Source organism: Callithrix jacchus, chromosome 22, assembly GCF_049354715.1.
Source record: "Callithrix jacchus isolate 240 chromosome 22, calJac240_pri, whole genome shotgun sequence".
Classification (NCBI taxonomy): Eukaryota; Metazoa; Chordata; class Mammalia; order Primates; family Cebidae; genus Callithrix; species Callithrix jacchus.
The window spans coordinates 8,861,311-8,878,158 of NC_133523.1; the positions used below are offsets into that span (position 1 = coordinate 8,861,311).

Below are 16,848 nucleotides of genomic sequence, written 5' to 3' on the forward strand. Positions count from 1 at the left end.
TTTTCAAAACGTTATTAAGCATCACAGTCATCTACAGGACTTGTTGGATGAAACACAGATGACTGGCTCCAACTTCAGGTTTCTGGGTGGAGAATAAAAATGTACTTTTTTTTTTTTGAGACGGAGTCTTGCTGCTGCCCAGGCTGGAGTGCGGTGGCATTATCTTGGGCTCATAGCAACTCCTCTTCCTCCTAGGTTCAAGTGATTCTTCTGCCTCAGCCTCCCAAGTAGCTGGGACTACAGACATGCGCCACCATGCCCAGCTAACATTTGTATTTTTAGTAGAGATGGGGTTTCACCATGTTAGCTAGGCTGGTCTCAAACTCCTGCTCTCAGGTTATCTGCCTGCCTCAGTCACCCAAAGTGCTGGGATTACAGGTGTGAACCACTGTGCCTGGCGGAAAATGTACATTTCTTTTTTTTTTTTTTGAGATGAAGTTTCGCTCTTGCTACCCAGGCTGGAGTGCAATGGCTCGATCTCAGCTCACCGCATCCTCCGCCTCCTGGGTTCAGGCAATTCTCCTGCCTCAGCCTCCTGAGTAGCTGGGATTACAGGCACGTGCCACCATGCCGAACTAATTTTTTGTATTTTTAGTAGAGACGGGGTTTCACCTTGTTGACTAGGATGGTCTCGATCTCTCGACCTCGTGATCCACCTGCCTCGGCCTCCCAAAGTGCTGGGATTACAGGCTTGAGCCACTGCACCCGGCCCTGAAAATGTACATTTCTAACAAATGGTGTTGCTGTTAATCTTGGACCACATTTTGAGAGTGGTGACAGATTAAAACCTATTTAGGATAGTGACTATGTCTCTGTTATTTCTCTTTGTGTTCGGAATTGACATTGCTAATGCTGCAACACAGTAAGCACAAAACCTCTATCAGTCCCATAGGAGGCTGCCAGGGATGATGCCAGTCTTACCTACTGTGGCCAGGTTCTTGTAGTTCTCTAGCATCACATCACTGTAGAGGCTTCTCTGAGTTGGGTCCAGTAAAGTCCACTCCTCCTGGGTGAAGTCCACAGCCACATCGTCAAAGGTCACTGAATCCTAAAGTATCACACATATGCTGGTTGGAGCCAAGTAACATGTCCATCAGCACTCACTGGAGAATAAGGAAGGGGGACGCAATGCCTATACAGGATTCCAGGGACTCTAATTACCGACTCCAGGGTTTAAGGGTCCTAGAAACTCCTCTCTCCATAAACACACTCACTGTCATCTCCTCCACTCATAGGCCTTTAATGGTACTTTTTTTTTTTTGAGATGGAGTTTCGCTCTTATTACCCAGGCTGGAGTGCAATGGCGCGATCTCGGCTCACCACAACCTCTGCCTCCTGGGTTGAAGCAATTCTCCTACCTCAGCCTCCCGAGTACCTGGGACTACAGGCACGCGCCACCATGCCCAGCTAAGTTTTTTTTGTATTTTTAGTAGAGACGGGGTTTCACCATGTTGATCAGGATGGTCTCGATCTCTTGACCTCGTGATCCACCCGCCTCAGCCTCCCAAAGTGCTGGGATTATAGGCTTGAGCCACCGCGCCCGGCCAGTGGTACTTCTTGAATGTGAATTCAAGCACAACTGGACTAGAAGATCTCATCTTATTTCCATCTATTTGAGCACACTGCTCACCACATTCCAGACATCTGATCAATGCTGATAAACAACTTGAACAGGCCAGGCACGGTGGCTCAAGCCTGTAATCCCAGCACTTTGGGAGGCTGAGGCGGGTGGATCACGAGGTCAAGAGATCGAGACCATCCTGGTCAACATGGTGAAACCCCATTTCTACTAAAATACAAAAAATTAGCTGGGCATGGTGGCGCATGCCTGTGTAATCCCAGCTACTCGGGAGGCTGAGGCAGGAGAATTGCCTGAACCCAGGAGGAGGTTGCAGTGAGCCGAGATCGCGCCATTGCACTCCAGCCAGGGTAATAAGAGTGAAACTCCGTCTCAAAAAAACAAAAAACAAACAACTTGAACGAAGGACACTTTATTTATTTTTTAGTCTCACTCTGTCACCCAGGCTGGAGTGCAGTGGTGCAATCCTGGCTCACTGCAAACTCTGCCTCCCAAGTTCATGTAATTCTCCTGCCTCAGCCTTCCGAGTAGCTGGGATTACAGGTGCACCACCACACCTAGCTAATTTTTGTATTTTTTAGTAGAGACGGAGTTTCACCGTGTTCGTCAAGCTGGTCCCAAACTCTTGACGTCGTGATCCACCTACTGCAGCCTCCCAAAGTGCTGGGATGACAGGCATGAGCCACTGCACCCGGCCAGGACACTTTACTTTTTTTTTTGAGACGGAGTTTCACTCTTGTTACCCAGGCTGGAGTGCAATGGCACGATCTCGGCTCACCACAACCTCCACCTCCTGGGTTCAGGCAATTCTCCTGCCTCAGCCTCCTGAGTAGCTGGGAATACAAGCACGCACCACCATGCCCAGCTAATTTTTGTATTTTTAGTAGAGACGGGGTTTCGCCATGTTGACCAGGATGGTCTCGATCTCTTGACCTCGTGATCCACCCGCCTCGGCCTCCCAAAGTGCTGGGATTACAGGCTTGAGCCACCGCGCCCAACAACACTTTACTTTTCTAATTTAAAAAAAATTTTTTGAGACAGTCTGACTCTGTTGCCCAGGCTAGAGTACAGTGGTGCAATCACAGTTCACTGCAGCCTCAACCTCCAGGGCTCAAGTGATCCTCCCACTTCAGCCTCCCAAGTAGTGAGAGTATAGTCATGCACCACTTTGTCCAGCTAATTTTTAAATTTTTTGTAGACAGGGTCTCATTATGTTGCTCAGGCTGGTCTTGAACACCTGTACTCAAGCAATCTGCCCGCCTCAGGCTCCTGAAGTGTTAGCATTATGGGCATAAGCCACCATGCCCAGCCTGGGATGATTTTCAAGTTAATACCTCCCTATATGGGAGGCCCCATTCCTTGGGGAAATTCAAATGGGGATTCAGTCCTTGAGTGAAACTTTATTTGCTTTAAGAAGCCTGGAGACACTCCCTCTTTCTCTTCCTCTTTCTTCCCCTCCTTTACTTATTTTTTTTTTCTTTTCTTTCCTTCTCTCAAAAAAAAAAAAAAAGAAGCCTGGAGACAAGTCTGTCTAGAGGGAAATGTGTCTACCTAGTGGATGCAAGTTTGTCGCTATGTACGAGGATACAGTTACTTTTTACCTGATAACAATTTGTTAGGCAGCCAGCCACTATCCTTCCTGCTGCTGTCTTTTCTTCATGAAGGCAAACTGGGTCCCCAGAAAGATAATGTCCTATAAGAAAAGGAAGGCATGAGAGCCCCAAGATGACCATAATCCCCATATCCACCTAGCTAGAGGTCATTACTCCTAGTAAGAAATTCCCAAATATTCCTGTAAAATCAAGAAAACTCACATAAGGCCAGTTGCACTGGCTCACATCACTAATCCTAGTGCTCTGGGAGGTTGAGGCAGGAGGACTGCTTGAGGTGACAAGTTTGAGATCAGCCTGGGCAACACAGTGAGACCCTTGCTTTACAAAAAAATTTAAAATTAGCCCAATGTGGCTGGGTGCAGTGGCTCATGCCTGTAATCCCAGTACTTTGGGAGGCCGAGGTGGGCGGATTACAATCTCAGAGTTCAAGACCAGCCTGACCAACATGGTGAAACCCTGTCTCTATTAAAAATACAAAAATTAGCCAGCATGGTGGTGCAAGCCTGTAATCCCAGCTACTCAGGAGACTGAGGCAGGAAAATCGCCTGAACCCGGGAGGCGAAGGTTGCAGTGAGCCAAGATCACACCACTGCACTCCAGCCTGGGAAACAGAGAAAGATTCTGTCTCAAAAAAAAAAGTAAAAAGGATTAGCTCCATGTGGTGACACACACCTGTAGTCCCACTTCCCTGGGAGGCTGACACAGGAAGATTGCTTGAGCCAAGAAGTTCGAGACCACCCTGGGCAACATACTGAGACCTCCTCATCTCCAAAAAAAAAAATATATACACATATATATGTATATACATATATATATATAGTTTTGTTTTGTTTTGTTTTGTTTTTTGAGACAGAGTCTCACTCTGTCGCCAGGCTGGAGTGCAGTGGCATAATCTTGGCTCACTGCAACCTCCGCCTCCCAGGTTCAAGCAATTCTTCTACCTCAGCCTCCACTGAGTAGCTGGGACTACAGGCGCACACCACCACTCCCAGCAAATTTTTGTATTTTTTTGTTTTTTTTTTTGAGACAGAGTTTTGTTCTTGTTACCCAGGCTGGAGTGCAATGGCGCGATCTCGGCTCACCGCAACCTCCACCTCCTGGGTTCAGGCAATTCTCCTACCTCAGCCTCCTGAGTAGCTGGGATTACAGGCGCACACCACCATGCCCAGCTAATTTTCTGTATTTTTAGTAGAGACGGGGTTTCACCATGTTGACCAGGATGGTCTCGATCTCTTGACCTCGTGATCCACCCGCCTCGGCCTCCCAAATCGCTGGGATTATGGCGTAAGCCACCACGCCCAGCCCTAATTTTTGTATTTTTTAAGTAGAGATGGGGTTTCACCATGTTGGCCAGGATGGTCTTGTTCTCTTTTTTTTTTTTCTGAGACCAAGTTTCACTGTTGTTACCCAGACTGGAGTGCAATGGCACGATCTCAGCTCACCGCAACCTCCGCCTCCTGGGTTCAGGCAATTCTCCTGCCTCAGCCTCCCGAGTAGCTGGCACTACAGGTGTGCACCAGCATGCCCAGCTAATTTTTGTATTTTTAGTAGAGACGGGGTTTCACCTTGTTGACCAGGATGGTCTCGATTTCTTGACCTCGTGATCCACCCGCCTCAGCCTCCCAAAGTGCTAGGATTATAGGCTTTAGCCACCGCACCCGGCCAGTCTCAATCTCTTGACCTCGTGATCCACTCGCCTCGGCCTCCCAAAGTGCTGGGATTACAGGTATGAGCCACCGCACCCGGCCTATATATTTTTTTAATCAGCCAGGTGTGGTGGCATGCGCCTGTAGTCCCAGATACTTGGGAAGCTGAGGTGAAACGACTGCTTGAGCCCAGGAGTTTGAGGCTGCAGTGAGTTATGAATGCACCACTGTACTCCAGCCTGGGCAAAAGAGCAAGATGAAACGAAAGAGAAAAGAAAGAGAGAGAAGAAAGGAAAGGGAAAAGGAAAAACACATACAACCTGCTGCCATACAATGCCACACCAGACCTAAAGGTGGTGATGAGCCATGCTGCCTGCCAGGAAAATTAAAACAGTCTCATTTCACAGATAAGAAAACATACACCCAGAGCCCGACTGTATCTTACTGATAAAAATTCACGAAGGAGAATCTGCAGTACCTCTTTCCAAAACTCACAGCCAGCGGGGGCTGACTCACAAAACAGCACACTCTGGTCCACCTCAGCACCTCCCAAATGAACCATCAGCGTGACCAGCAGCCCGGACCACTGGACTGTAGAGGGAACCTAGAGCAGTGGATCCGAAAAAGAGCAACAGGCCTTACCATGGGACAAATCAACAGCTGCCATCCTGTGAGGTGAGAATGTGCCAGAACCCTGCTTTCATTGATGCCAACATCACTTCAGGACAGCTCATTAATCTAAATGGACAGCAGCAATCTCCATTCCTCTTTATATAGGGTTATTGGGATTCCTGTTGGTATTAATCAATAATCAACAGCATACTTAATCATCAGTCATCAGACATACACACTGGCTGGGGCAGTAGCTCATGCCTGTAATCCCAACATTTTGGGAAGCCAAGGTGAGAGGACTGCTTGAGCCCCGAAGTTTGAGACCAGCCTGGGCAACACTGCGAAACCCTATCTCTAAATAAATTTTAAAAAGAAAATTGAAGTGGTAAGCCAGAACTTGAATTCAAGTACAATTTTTTTTTTTTTTGAGATGGAGTTTCGCTGTTGTTACCCAGACTGGAGTGCAATGGCACGATCTCGGCTCACCGCAACCTCCGCCTTTTGGGTTCAAGCAATTCTCCTGCCTCACCCTCCCGAGTAGCTGGGACTACAGGCGCACACCACCATGCCCAGTTAATTTTTGTATTTTTTTTTTTTTTTTGAGACTGAGTTTCGCTCTTGTTACCCAGGCTGGAGTGCAATGGCACGATCTCGGCTCACTGCAACCTCCGCCTCCTGGGTTCAGGCAATTCTCCTGCCTCAGCTTCCTGAGTAGCTGGGATTACAGGCACGCGCCACCATGCCCAGCTAATTTTTTATATTTTTAGTAGAGACAGGGTTCACCATGTTGATGAGGATGGTCTCGATCTCTTGACCTCGTGATCCACCCACCTCGGCCTCCCAAAGTGCTGGGATTACAGGCTTGAGCCACTGTGCCCGGCCAATTTTTGTATTTTTAGTAGAGACGGGGTTTCACCATGTTGACCAGGATGGTCTTGATCTCTTGACCTTGTGATCCACCCACCTTGGCCTCCCAAAGTGCTGGGATTATAGGCGTGAGCCTCCGCGCCCAGCCTCAAGTACAATTTTTGCACACCCACATTAAAAAAAAAACAACTCACACTACACTTTAAGTACTGGACAGCCTCAACAGGGCCTTGATTGGAAACACTTAAATCAAACAAATCTGCATACCCCTCTCGTGCTGTCAGAAAGGCAAAGTCAAACTGTTCTGTGCCTCAAATTGGTCTGTTATGTGCATCTTCACAGAGAACTAACTTTTCATAGTATTTATCTGGTTGATTTTTTTCCATCGAAGTTCACTTTTATTTGGCCGGGTGAGGTGGCTCATGCCTGTAATCCCAGCACTTTGGGAGGCCAAGGCAGGTGGATCACAAGGTCAAGAGTTCCAGACCAGCCTGACCAACATGGTGAAACCCCATCCCTACTAAAAATACAAAAATTATCCAGGCATGGTGGCGCACGCCTGTAATCCCAGCTACTCAGGAGGCTGAGGCAGGAGAACTGCTCGAACCTGGGAGGCGGGGGTTGCAGTGAGCCGAGATCACATCACTGTGTTCCAGCCTGGGCAACAGAGTGAGACTCAAAAAAAAAAAAGTGTTGCTCTGCAAAAAGTGAAAACTCCAATTCCTCTCAGTTCAAAGAAACTGAAATATGTAAACAAATGCAATATAGAAAATTTTAAGGGATCTTAGATCTAAAAATATCCAAGACCCTATTTTGGAAAAATGTACAGATTTTTTTCTTTTTCTTTTTCTTTTTTTTAAAGATGGGGTTTCACCGTGATGACCAGGCTGGTCTTGAACTCCTGACCTCTGGTGATCCACCCACCTTGGCCTCCCAAAGCGCTAGGATTACAGGCGTGAGCCACCGTGCCTGGCCCTCTTTTTTTTTTTTTTTTTTTGAGATGGAATTTCCCTCTTGTTCCCCAGGCTGGAGTGCAATAGCCAACCTCAGCTCACTGCAACCTCTGCCTCCCAGGTTCAAGTGATTCTCGTGCCTCAGCCTCCCAAGTAGCTGGGATTACAGGCATGCATCACCACGCCTGGTTAATTTTTTATTAGTAGTAGAGACTGGGTTTCTCCATGTTAGTCAGGCTGTTCTCGAACTCATAACCTTAAGTAATCCACCCACCTTGTCCTCCCAAAGTGCTGGGATTACAGGCATGAGCCACAGCGCCCGGCCCAGATTCGTTTTTAACAGATAGATATTGCACAACACTGTTTTTCATTTTCTTGTATGAAATAATAGTATTCTACCTGTACTAAGACAATGTCCTCATCTTTAGCATATGCGATGCCGAGTAGTTAGTCAAGTATTATGTCTAGTACTTACTTTCAATTTACTAGCAGATCTAATTCACCATAAACTGTATTTACCTGGGGAGAGTGGAAATGGGCAAAATGCTAAAAGTGGGTGAATCTATTACAATGGATATTGGATGGTAAATTATAACATTTTTCAAAAGAGAAATATGGGGGGAAAAAACAATCCAACCATCCTGTTAATTGTCAATTTGATCATTCTGATACTAGAATAATAAAGATTTCATCCTTTCCTGCTGGAGCTCTCTTGGGATGTACAGGCCTAGGAACTTCATTCGAGGAGAATGAGTTATTATTCTTAGTATTTTTTTTTTTTTGAGACGGTGTTTCGCTCTTGTTACCCAGACTGGAGTGCAATGGCCCGATCTCGGCTCATCGCAACCTCCGCCTCCTGGGTTCAAGCAATTCTCCTGCCTCAGCCTCCCAAGTAGCTGGAACTACAGGCACGCACCACCACGTCCAGATAATTTTTGTATTTTTAGTAGAGACGGGGTTTCACCATGTTTACCAGGATGGTCTCGATCTCTTGACCTCGTGATCCACCCGCCTCAGCCTCCCAAAGTGCTGAGATTATAGGCGTGAGCCACCGCGCCCGGCCATATTCTTAGTATTCTTATAAAGCTCTCTTGGGATGTACAGGCCTAGGAACTTCATTCGAAGATAATGAGTTATTATTCTTAGTATTCTTTAACAGAAAGACTTGAGCTCTACAAACGTTTATATTCACATACACAAATATGCACACCCTATAAACCTAAAAAACAATCTTTATCTTTCTCCATGAAAGTAATGATCAAAAACAAAATACAACGCACAAAGACGAAACCAAATTTACAGATGAAACATTCATTTGCATAAGAAGAAACAGAAAAGGCCACCTAGAACAACTTTCACCCAGTGCTTACCAGAACACAAAAATCCCCAGGTCCCTGAATCGGGAGGACCCTGGAGACGGAGCTAAGGTGGATGCAAAAAGCGGAAATCATTTTTCTGCTGGAAAAAAATTCACAAATGCTGCTTTGGAGACCTTTGGAGAGGAGAGCGCGGTGGATGAAAACACCCTGAGGACACCGCAACTAGCGACCCGGCTCCTCCCGGGGAATGACGAACCGAGCGGAAGCAAGCGGCACCGACGAACGCAAGCCAGGCGGGCAAAGCCTCGCTAAGGTCCGGGCCAAACCCGTCCTTCACCCAACGTCACCTCATCTCCGCGGAACTCACCAACGCCAGATGGGCCCCAACTCCGAAAGCAAAAAGGCTCTCAAGCGCGAACAGCCGGCGTCACGGAAGGAACGGCGCACTGTTACGTAACTTCCGCTTCCTGCTCCCCGCCTCTAACCCTGTGGGGTTTCGAGACTAGGGCCTCTGCCAGGTAGAACCCTCCCGAGGCAGAGAATTCTAGTTCCCTCCTGCTTGGCTGCGGAGGACTTTGGGGTCGGCGGTAGGCAGAAAGGAGCCTAGAGGGCATTTCGAGGTTACAGCCAGGCCTGCGGGCGGGGCTACCGGCAGGGGCAGGGGCTGGGGCTGGGGCCCGGGTCCCCAGATGGGGCTGGGGAGGAAAGTGGGGCGAGGTCCAGAGGACAAGGTTGAAGTTACAGCCAGGCCTGTGGGAGAGGCCACAGGGGCCGGGCCATAGGGGAAGGAGCCAAAGTGTTATGTATCTAGAAAAGTGATAACTACGTATTTTGCTATGTTACTATTTCAACATTTGATGTAAAAAAAACTTTTTTATGCAGCCAAAATAATTTTTTTTTTTTAAGTTTCTGGGTTTTCTGCCTTGTTTAAAGCGTTGTTTTTTTTTTTTTGAGACTAAGTCTCACTCTGTCGCCAAAGCTGTTGTGCAGTGGCAACATCTCGGCCCACTGCAACCTCTGTCTCCCAGGTTCAAGCGAGTTTCCTGCCTCAGCCTCCCAAGTAGTTGGGATTACAGGCGTGTACCACCACGCCCGGCTAATTTTTGTATTTTTAGTAGAGAAGGGGGTTTCGCCATGTTGGCCAGTCTGGTCTTGAACTCCTGACCTCAAGTGATCCGCCCACCTTGGCCTCCCACATTGCTGGGATTACATGCATGAGCCACCGCACCTGGCCTAAAAAGTGTTTTCAAATTCTAGATGACATAGGGATTTCCATCTTCTCGTTTTAAATGTATTATTTTAAAATTTTGTATCTTTTGCCGGGCGCGGTGGCTCACGCCTATAATCCCAACACTTTGGGAGGCCGAGGCGGGTAGATCACGAGGTCAAGAGATCGAGACCATCCTGGTCAACAAGGTGAAACCCCTTCTCTACTAAAAAAAATACAAAAATTAGCTGGGCATGGTGGTGCGTGCCTGTAGTCCCAGCTACTCGGGAGGCTGAGGCAGGAGAATTGCTTGAACCCAGAAGGCGGAGGTTGCGGTGAGCCGAGATCGTGCCATTGCACTCCAGTGTGGGTTAACAACAGCGAAACTCCGTCTAAAAAAAAAAAAAAAAAATTTATATCTTTTGCCGCTGGGTGCGGTGGCTCACATCTATAATCCCAGCACTTTGAGAGGCCAAAGCGGGTGGATCACTTGAGGTATCTTTTAATGGAATGTATTTGGACACGTGGTGTGGAGTAGTGGATCCAATTTTATTTCCTCCAAAAAGAGGACCAGTTTTTATAGCACCACTTATTGAGAGAAGCTACCTGATGTGGTTTGGCTGTGGGTCACCACCCAAATCTACTGTCGGATTGTAATCCCCAGTATTGGAAGTGGGCCCTGATAGGAGGTGACTGGATCATGGGCGTGGTTTCTAATGGTTTAGCACCATCCCCCTAGTGCTGTCTGGAGATAGAGTTCGATAGAGTTCTCAGGAGATCTGGTGGTTTAAAAGTGTGTAGCACCTCCCACTTTGCTCTCTCTCCTGCTCCACCATGTAAAGTCCTGCCTGCTTCCCCTTCTCTTTCTGCCATGATTGAAAGTTTCCTGGGCTGGGCGCGGTGGCGCATGCCTGTAATCCCAGCACTTTGGGAAGCCAAGATGGGAGAATCACGAGGTCATGAGATCAAGACCATCCTGACTAACCCGGTGAAACCCTGTGTGACTAAAAATACAAATAATTAGCTGGGCGTGGTTGCACACGCCTGTAGTCCTAGCTACTCGGGAGACCGAGGCAGGAGAATCGCTTGAACCCAGGAGGCGAAGGTTGCCCCGAGCCAAGATCCCGCCACTGCACTCCAGCCTGGGCTACAGAGCAAGACTGCCTCAAAAAAAAAAAAAAAGTTTCCTGAGGCCTCCTCAGCCATGCTTTCTGTGCAGCCTGTGGAACCGTGAGCCAATTAAACCTCTTTTCTTTATAAATTAACCAGTCTCAGGTAGTTGTCTAGAACAGTGTGAGAACAGACTGATACACTACCTTTGACCTGCTGATATGAAGTTTACCTCATTAAATGTTTTTAATATTATGGATACATAATTGTTGTACTCAAAGTTTTGAAAGCTTTGTTACTCTTAATTTTATGACATTTTATGTGTAATTAGTATGGATACATAATTGTATCCACCTTTTTTCTTTTTTTTTTGATATGGAGTGTCACACTGTCGCCCGGGCTGGAGTGCAATGGCACGATCTTGGCTCACTACAACCTCCGCCTCCTGGGTTCACACGATTCTCCTGCCTCAGCCTGGCTGACCCCTCAAAAAGCTCTGCTAATTTTTTGTATTTTTAGTAGAGACGGGGTTTCACCATGGTAGCAAGAATGGCCTTGATCTGACTCGGGAGGCTGAGGTGGGAGTATTGCCTGAGACCAGCAGGCTGAAGATGCAGTAAGCAGTGATCACATTGAGGAGGGAGGCAGGATTTGACTCCAGAGATGGGGCTCAGACACTGGACAAAATTGAGGATTAGCTAAAACAGATGGGGCAGAAGCAACTTTCCATAAGACACGCCCACCAGTATGCCTTGTCAGTTTACCATTGTCATGGCAACATCCAGGCGTTACCATCCCTTTCCATGGCAACGGCATAATGACCAAAAAGACCATCCTTTTCCTAGAAATTTCTGCATAAACTGCCTCTTAACCTATGCATAATTGAAATACCTTATAACTGTGACTGCAAAACTGCCCTGGGCTGCTACTCTCAGCATGCTGCCTATGGGATTCCCCGTAGGAGCCATCACAAAGCTGCACCACCAGAGCTGGGGACACTGCTTCAATAAAGCTGATTTCTTTTTTTTTTTTTTTTTTTTTTTTTTTGAGACGGAGTTTCGCTCTTGTCACCCAGGCTGGAGTGCAATGGCGCGATCTTGGCTCACCGCAACCTCCGCCTCCTGGGTTCAGGCAATTCTCCTGCCTCAGCCTCCCGAGTAGCTGGGATTACAGGCGCGCGCCACCATGCCCAGCTAATTTTTTGTATTTTTAGTAGAGACGGGGTTCCACCGTGTTGACCAGGATGGTCTCGATCTCTTGACCTCGTGATCCACCCGCCTCGGCCTCCCAAAGTGCTGGGATTACAGGCGTGAGCCACCGCGCCCGGCCAATAAAGCTGATTTCTACCACCAGCTCACCCTGAATTATTTCTTGGGCATATCCAAGAACCTTCATGGGCTAAGTCCCAATTTGAAGCTTGCCTGACCTACAGCACGACTGCACTCCAGCCTGGGTGACGAAGTGAGACCTTGGCTCAAAAAAGAAGTATACTTCATCAAACAGATGTATATTATAGGTAAGTTAAGATAGAACAGTTTCTTAATTCCAAAAAAACAAAACATATGAGTAAAGAACAACCTTTTGAATAAAAGTAAAAAAAAAAAAGGCTGGACGTGGTGGCTCATGCCTGTAATCCCAGCACTTGAGGAGGCCGAGGCAGGTGTATCACCTGAATCAGGAGTTCAAAATCAGCTTTTCCAACATGGTGAAACCCTGTCTCTACTAAAAATACAAAAACTAGCAGGGCATGGTGGCACATGCCTGTAATCCCAGCTACTTGGGAGGCTGATGTGAGAGAATCGCTTGAACCTGGGAGGTGGGGGTTTCAGTGAGCTAAGGTTGCACCACTCTGCACTCGAGCCTGAGTGACAGAGTCAGACTCTGTCTCAAAAAAAAAAAAAAAGAAAAAGAAATAACTAACAGTGGGTAATTTATAAAGAAAAGAGGTTTGTGGCTTACAGTTCTGCAGACTGGACAGGAAACATGTCGCTGGCATCTCTTCGGCTTCTGGGGAGGCCTCAGGAAACTTAAAATCATAGCAGAAGGCAGAAGAGCAGGCATGTCACATGGCCAAAGCATGAGCAGGAGAGAGGGGGAGGTGCTACATATCTTTAAACAACCAAATCAAGTGACAAAAACTCACTATCACAAGGACAGTACCCAGGTGGGTAGTACTAAATCACTCATTAGAAATCCCCACTACCCCATGATGCAGTCACCTCCCACCAGGCCCTGACTCAACATTGGAATTACAGTTGAACATGAGATTTAGGTAGGAACACATATCCAAACTATATCACCATCTCTACAAATTTTTTTTAACTGTATAAAATTCCACCCAATTAATGAAATTACTCTTTTAAATGATGAGGACAGCATTTGAAACCTGAAAACTACAGAAATTAAATTGATCTCAGGAAAAAATGTGGCAGAAATAGAAACTAGAGTTCAGAAGATGGCTGCTAACTGATTTTAGGGCTAACAAACAAAACGTCTTGCCATTTTAAGATCAGATAAATATGTCAAAAAAAAAAAACCTTGTTGGCCGAGCGCAGTGGCTCAAGCCTGTAATGCCAGCACTTTGGGAGGCTGAGGCGGGTGAATCACGATGTCAAGCGATTGAGACCATCCTAGCCAACATGGTGAAACCCTGTCTCTACTAAAAATACAAAAATTAGCTGGGCATGGTGGCGTGTGCCTGTAGTCCAGCTACTCAGGAGGCTGAGGCAGGAGAATTACTTGAACCCAGGAGGTGGAGGTTGCAGTGAGCTGAGATTGTGCAACTGCACTCCAGCCTAGCGCCTGGCAACAGAGTGAGACTCTGTCTCAAAAAAACAAACAAACAAACAAACAAAAAGACCTTTTTTTTTTTTTTGAGACGGAGTTTTGCTGTTGTTACCCAGACTGGAATGCAATGGCACGATCTCGGCTCACTGCAACCTCCCAGCGCAATCATGCCCAGCTAATTTTTATATTTTTAGTAGAGACGGGGTTTCACCTTGTTGACCAGGATGGTATCCATTTCTTGACCTCGTGATCCACCTGCCTCGGCCTCCCAAAGTGCTGGGATTATAGGCATGAGCCACCGTGTCCTGCAAACCTTCTTGTTTTCAATATAGAGGACCAGATTCTGATCCTGTATGAGTGTACCCAACACCATTGTTTAATTTTTTCTTTTTTTGGTGACAGAGTCTCGCTCTGTCCCCAGACTGGAGTGCATGGCACAATCTTGGCTCACTGCAGCCTCTGCCTCCTAGGTTGAAGTAATTCTCTGCCTTAGCCTCCCCAGTAGCTGGGATTACAGGTGTGTGCCACCATGCCCAGCTATTTGTTTTTTTTTTTTGTATTTTTTAGTAGAGATAGGGTTTCACCATCTTGGCCAGGTTTATCTTGAACTCCTGACCTTGTGATCCTTTCACCTCAGCCTCCCACTGCGCCCAGCCAACCAGTTTAAATTTTAGGAAAAACACCTATATACAATTTCTTTTCAATCCTATCCAACACAATCATAAACTGTTCGTAAGGCCCATCTTTCATAAATCCTATTCAATTGTTTAGATGTTTAATCATTTTCTTAAACAAAACATTTTTTTGTTTTGTTTTAGAGATGGGGTTTCACCATGTTGGCCAGGCTGGTCTTGAACTCCTGACATCAGGTGATTCACCCACCTCGGCCTCCCAAAGTGCTGGGATTACAGGTGTGAGCCACCATGCCTGGCCTCAAACCCTCAGTCTTATAGTTTTCTCTTTTTTTTTTTTTTGGGACGGAGTTTTGCTTTTGTTACCCAGGCTGGGGTGCAATAGCACGATCTCGGCTCACCGCAACCTCCACCTCCTGGGTTCAGGCAATTCTCCTGCCTCAGCCTCCTGAGTAGCTGGGATTACAGGCATGCACCACCATGCCCAGCTAATTTTTTGTATTTTTAGTAGAGACGGGGTTTCACCATGTTGACCAGGATGGTCTCGATCTCTTGACCTCTTGATCCACCCGCCTCAGCCTCCCAAAGTGCTGGGATTACACGCTTGAGCCACTGCGCCCGGCCTAGTTTTCTCTTTTTATATTGGTACATCCAATTATGTTACCTTAGGACAAAATTTACCACATAAGATTCTCACACAAAAATTATTTTTTCCTAAATTTGTATTTTGATTATTAAAAGGCAAAAATATATCTAGTCTTTTTAGAAATTTTAAGAAGCCAGCCAGGAGCAGTGGCTCACGCCTGTAATCCCAGCACTTTGGGAGGCTGAGGCGGACAGATCATGAGGTCAGGAGACCATCCTGGCCAGCCTGGTGAAACCCTGTTGCTACTAAAAATACCAAAGTTAGCCAGGCATGGCAGCTCATGCCTACAGTCCCAGCTACTTGGGAGGCTCATGCTAGTACTTTGGGAGGCCGAGGAGGGCGGATTATGAGGTAACGAGATCAAAACCATGCTAGCCAACATGGTGAAACCCTGTCTCCACTAAAAATACAAAAAAATTAGCCAGGCATGGTAGCACGCGCCTGTAGTCCCAGCTATTCAAGAGGCTGAGGTTGGAGAATCTCTTGAACCTGAGAGGTGGAGGTTGCAGTGAGCGGAGCATGCACCATTGCACTCTAGCCTGGGTGGCTGAGCAAGCCTCCATCTCAAAAAAAAAAAAAAAAAAAAAGGAAGATTTTTTTTAAATATTTGGGCTTCAGTATGTGTGGTCTCTCTAACCTCATTTCAGAGCTGGCTTACCAGAATTTCTGCCATATTCCAGTGGTTACACAGATCAACATGGTACAGCATCAGAGGATTACACAAGGGTAATACTCAAATACCAGGACGCAGAGACTGGAGGCCAGTTTGGAGGTTGCCTAGCACAGAGAATTTGGTAATATCTGACAAGCTATCTATTTAATCCGGAAATCCTAATTCTAGGAATTTGTCCTGAATGTAAATCTCTAAATATACAATACACATGTTCAAGATAACTAACTGCAACCCTGTTAGTGATTGCAAATCTGTAATGAATGACATGTAGTAGAGCAGCTGAATACATGGTACATCCACAAAAGGAGTTATGCAGCTATCAAATGAAGATGGAAAAGGAAGATGCATCTATGAATTTATGTGGAGTCCCTATCTAAGTAAACTGTTAGGCAACAATAGAAACGGCAGAATTGTATCTATATTATAACATCTTTTTAAAAATGGGTAATAGCTGGGCATGGTGGCTCATGCTTGTAATCACAGCACTTTTGGAGGCCGAGGTGGACGGATCATGAGATCAGGAGTTCGAGATCACCCTGGCCAACATGCTAAAACCCCATCTCTACTAAAAACATAAAAATTAGCCAGGCGTGGTGGTGCACGCCTGTAATCCCAGCTACTCAGGAGGCTAAGGCAGGAGAATTGCTTGAACCTGGTAAGCGGAGGTTGCAGTGAGCAAAGATTACGCCACTGCACTCCAGCCTGGGGGACAGACTCCGTATCAAAAAAAAAAAAAAAAAAAAAGGCAATAAAAAAATGTATTTATATGTTCATTTTTACTACAAGAAAACACAGTATTATTCAGAAAACAAGGTCCATTACCTACAGGGGATGGATAGGAACAGGTTGAAATTGACAGTGAGATTAGAACAGGGTGGAAAGGATAAGGAAAGGAAAACTTTTTTTTTTTTTTTTTTTTTTTGGAAAACTTTTTTTTGAGATGGAGTTTCACTACTGTTACCCAGGCTGGAGTGCAATGGCGCAATCTCGGCTCACCGCAACCTCCAGCCTTCTGGGTTCAGGCAATTCTCCTGCCTCAGCCTCCTGAGTAGCTGGGATTACAGGTACGCGCCACCACGCCCAGCTAATTTTTTGTATTTTTAGTAGAGACAGGGTTTCACCATGTTGACCAGGATGGTCTCAATCTCTTGACCTCGTGATCCACCCGCCTTAGCCTCCCAAAGTGCTGGGATTACAGGCTTGA

The 16,848-nt window shown here is 46.5% G+C and overlaps 1 protein-coding gene across 19 annotated transcripts in view; it reads right to left on the bottom strand.

The window, feature by feature from the left end:
• The window catches only part of LOC100408619 (zinc finger protein 426), a 17,634-nt gene extending 8,614 nt beyond the window's left edge, over window positions 1-9,020 (bottom strand). For 2 of the 19 annotated variants that reach the window (XM_078360453.1, XM_035284448.3), the window contains exons 1-5: window positions 8,957-9,020; window positions 8,641-8,692; window positions 5,481-5,629; window positions 3,181-3,272; window positions 922-1,048 (exon numbers count right to left, since the gene is read on the bottom strand). In XM_078360453.1, the coding sequence (XP_078216579.1) occupies window positions 922-1,048; window positions 3,181-3,272; window positions 5,481-5,505 (244 nt within the window). In that variant the 5' untranslated portion in view covers window positions 5,506-5,629; window positions 8,641-8,692; window positions 8,957-9,020. Of the gene's footprint in view, window positions 1-921; window positions 1,049-3,180; window positions 3,273-5,158; window positions 5,212-5,316; window positions 5,443-5,480; window positions 5,630-8,640; window positions 8,729-8,956 lie in introns of all 19 variants that reach the window. The other 17 variants (XM_078360451.1, XM_035284446.3, XM_078360450.1 and 14 more) reach the window with 10 other exon arrangements.
• Between the last annotated feature and the right edge of the window lie 7,828 nt (window positions 9,021-16,848).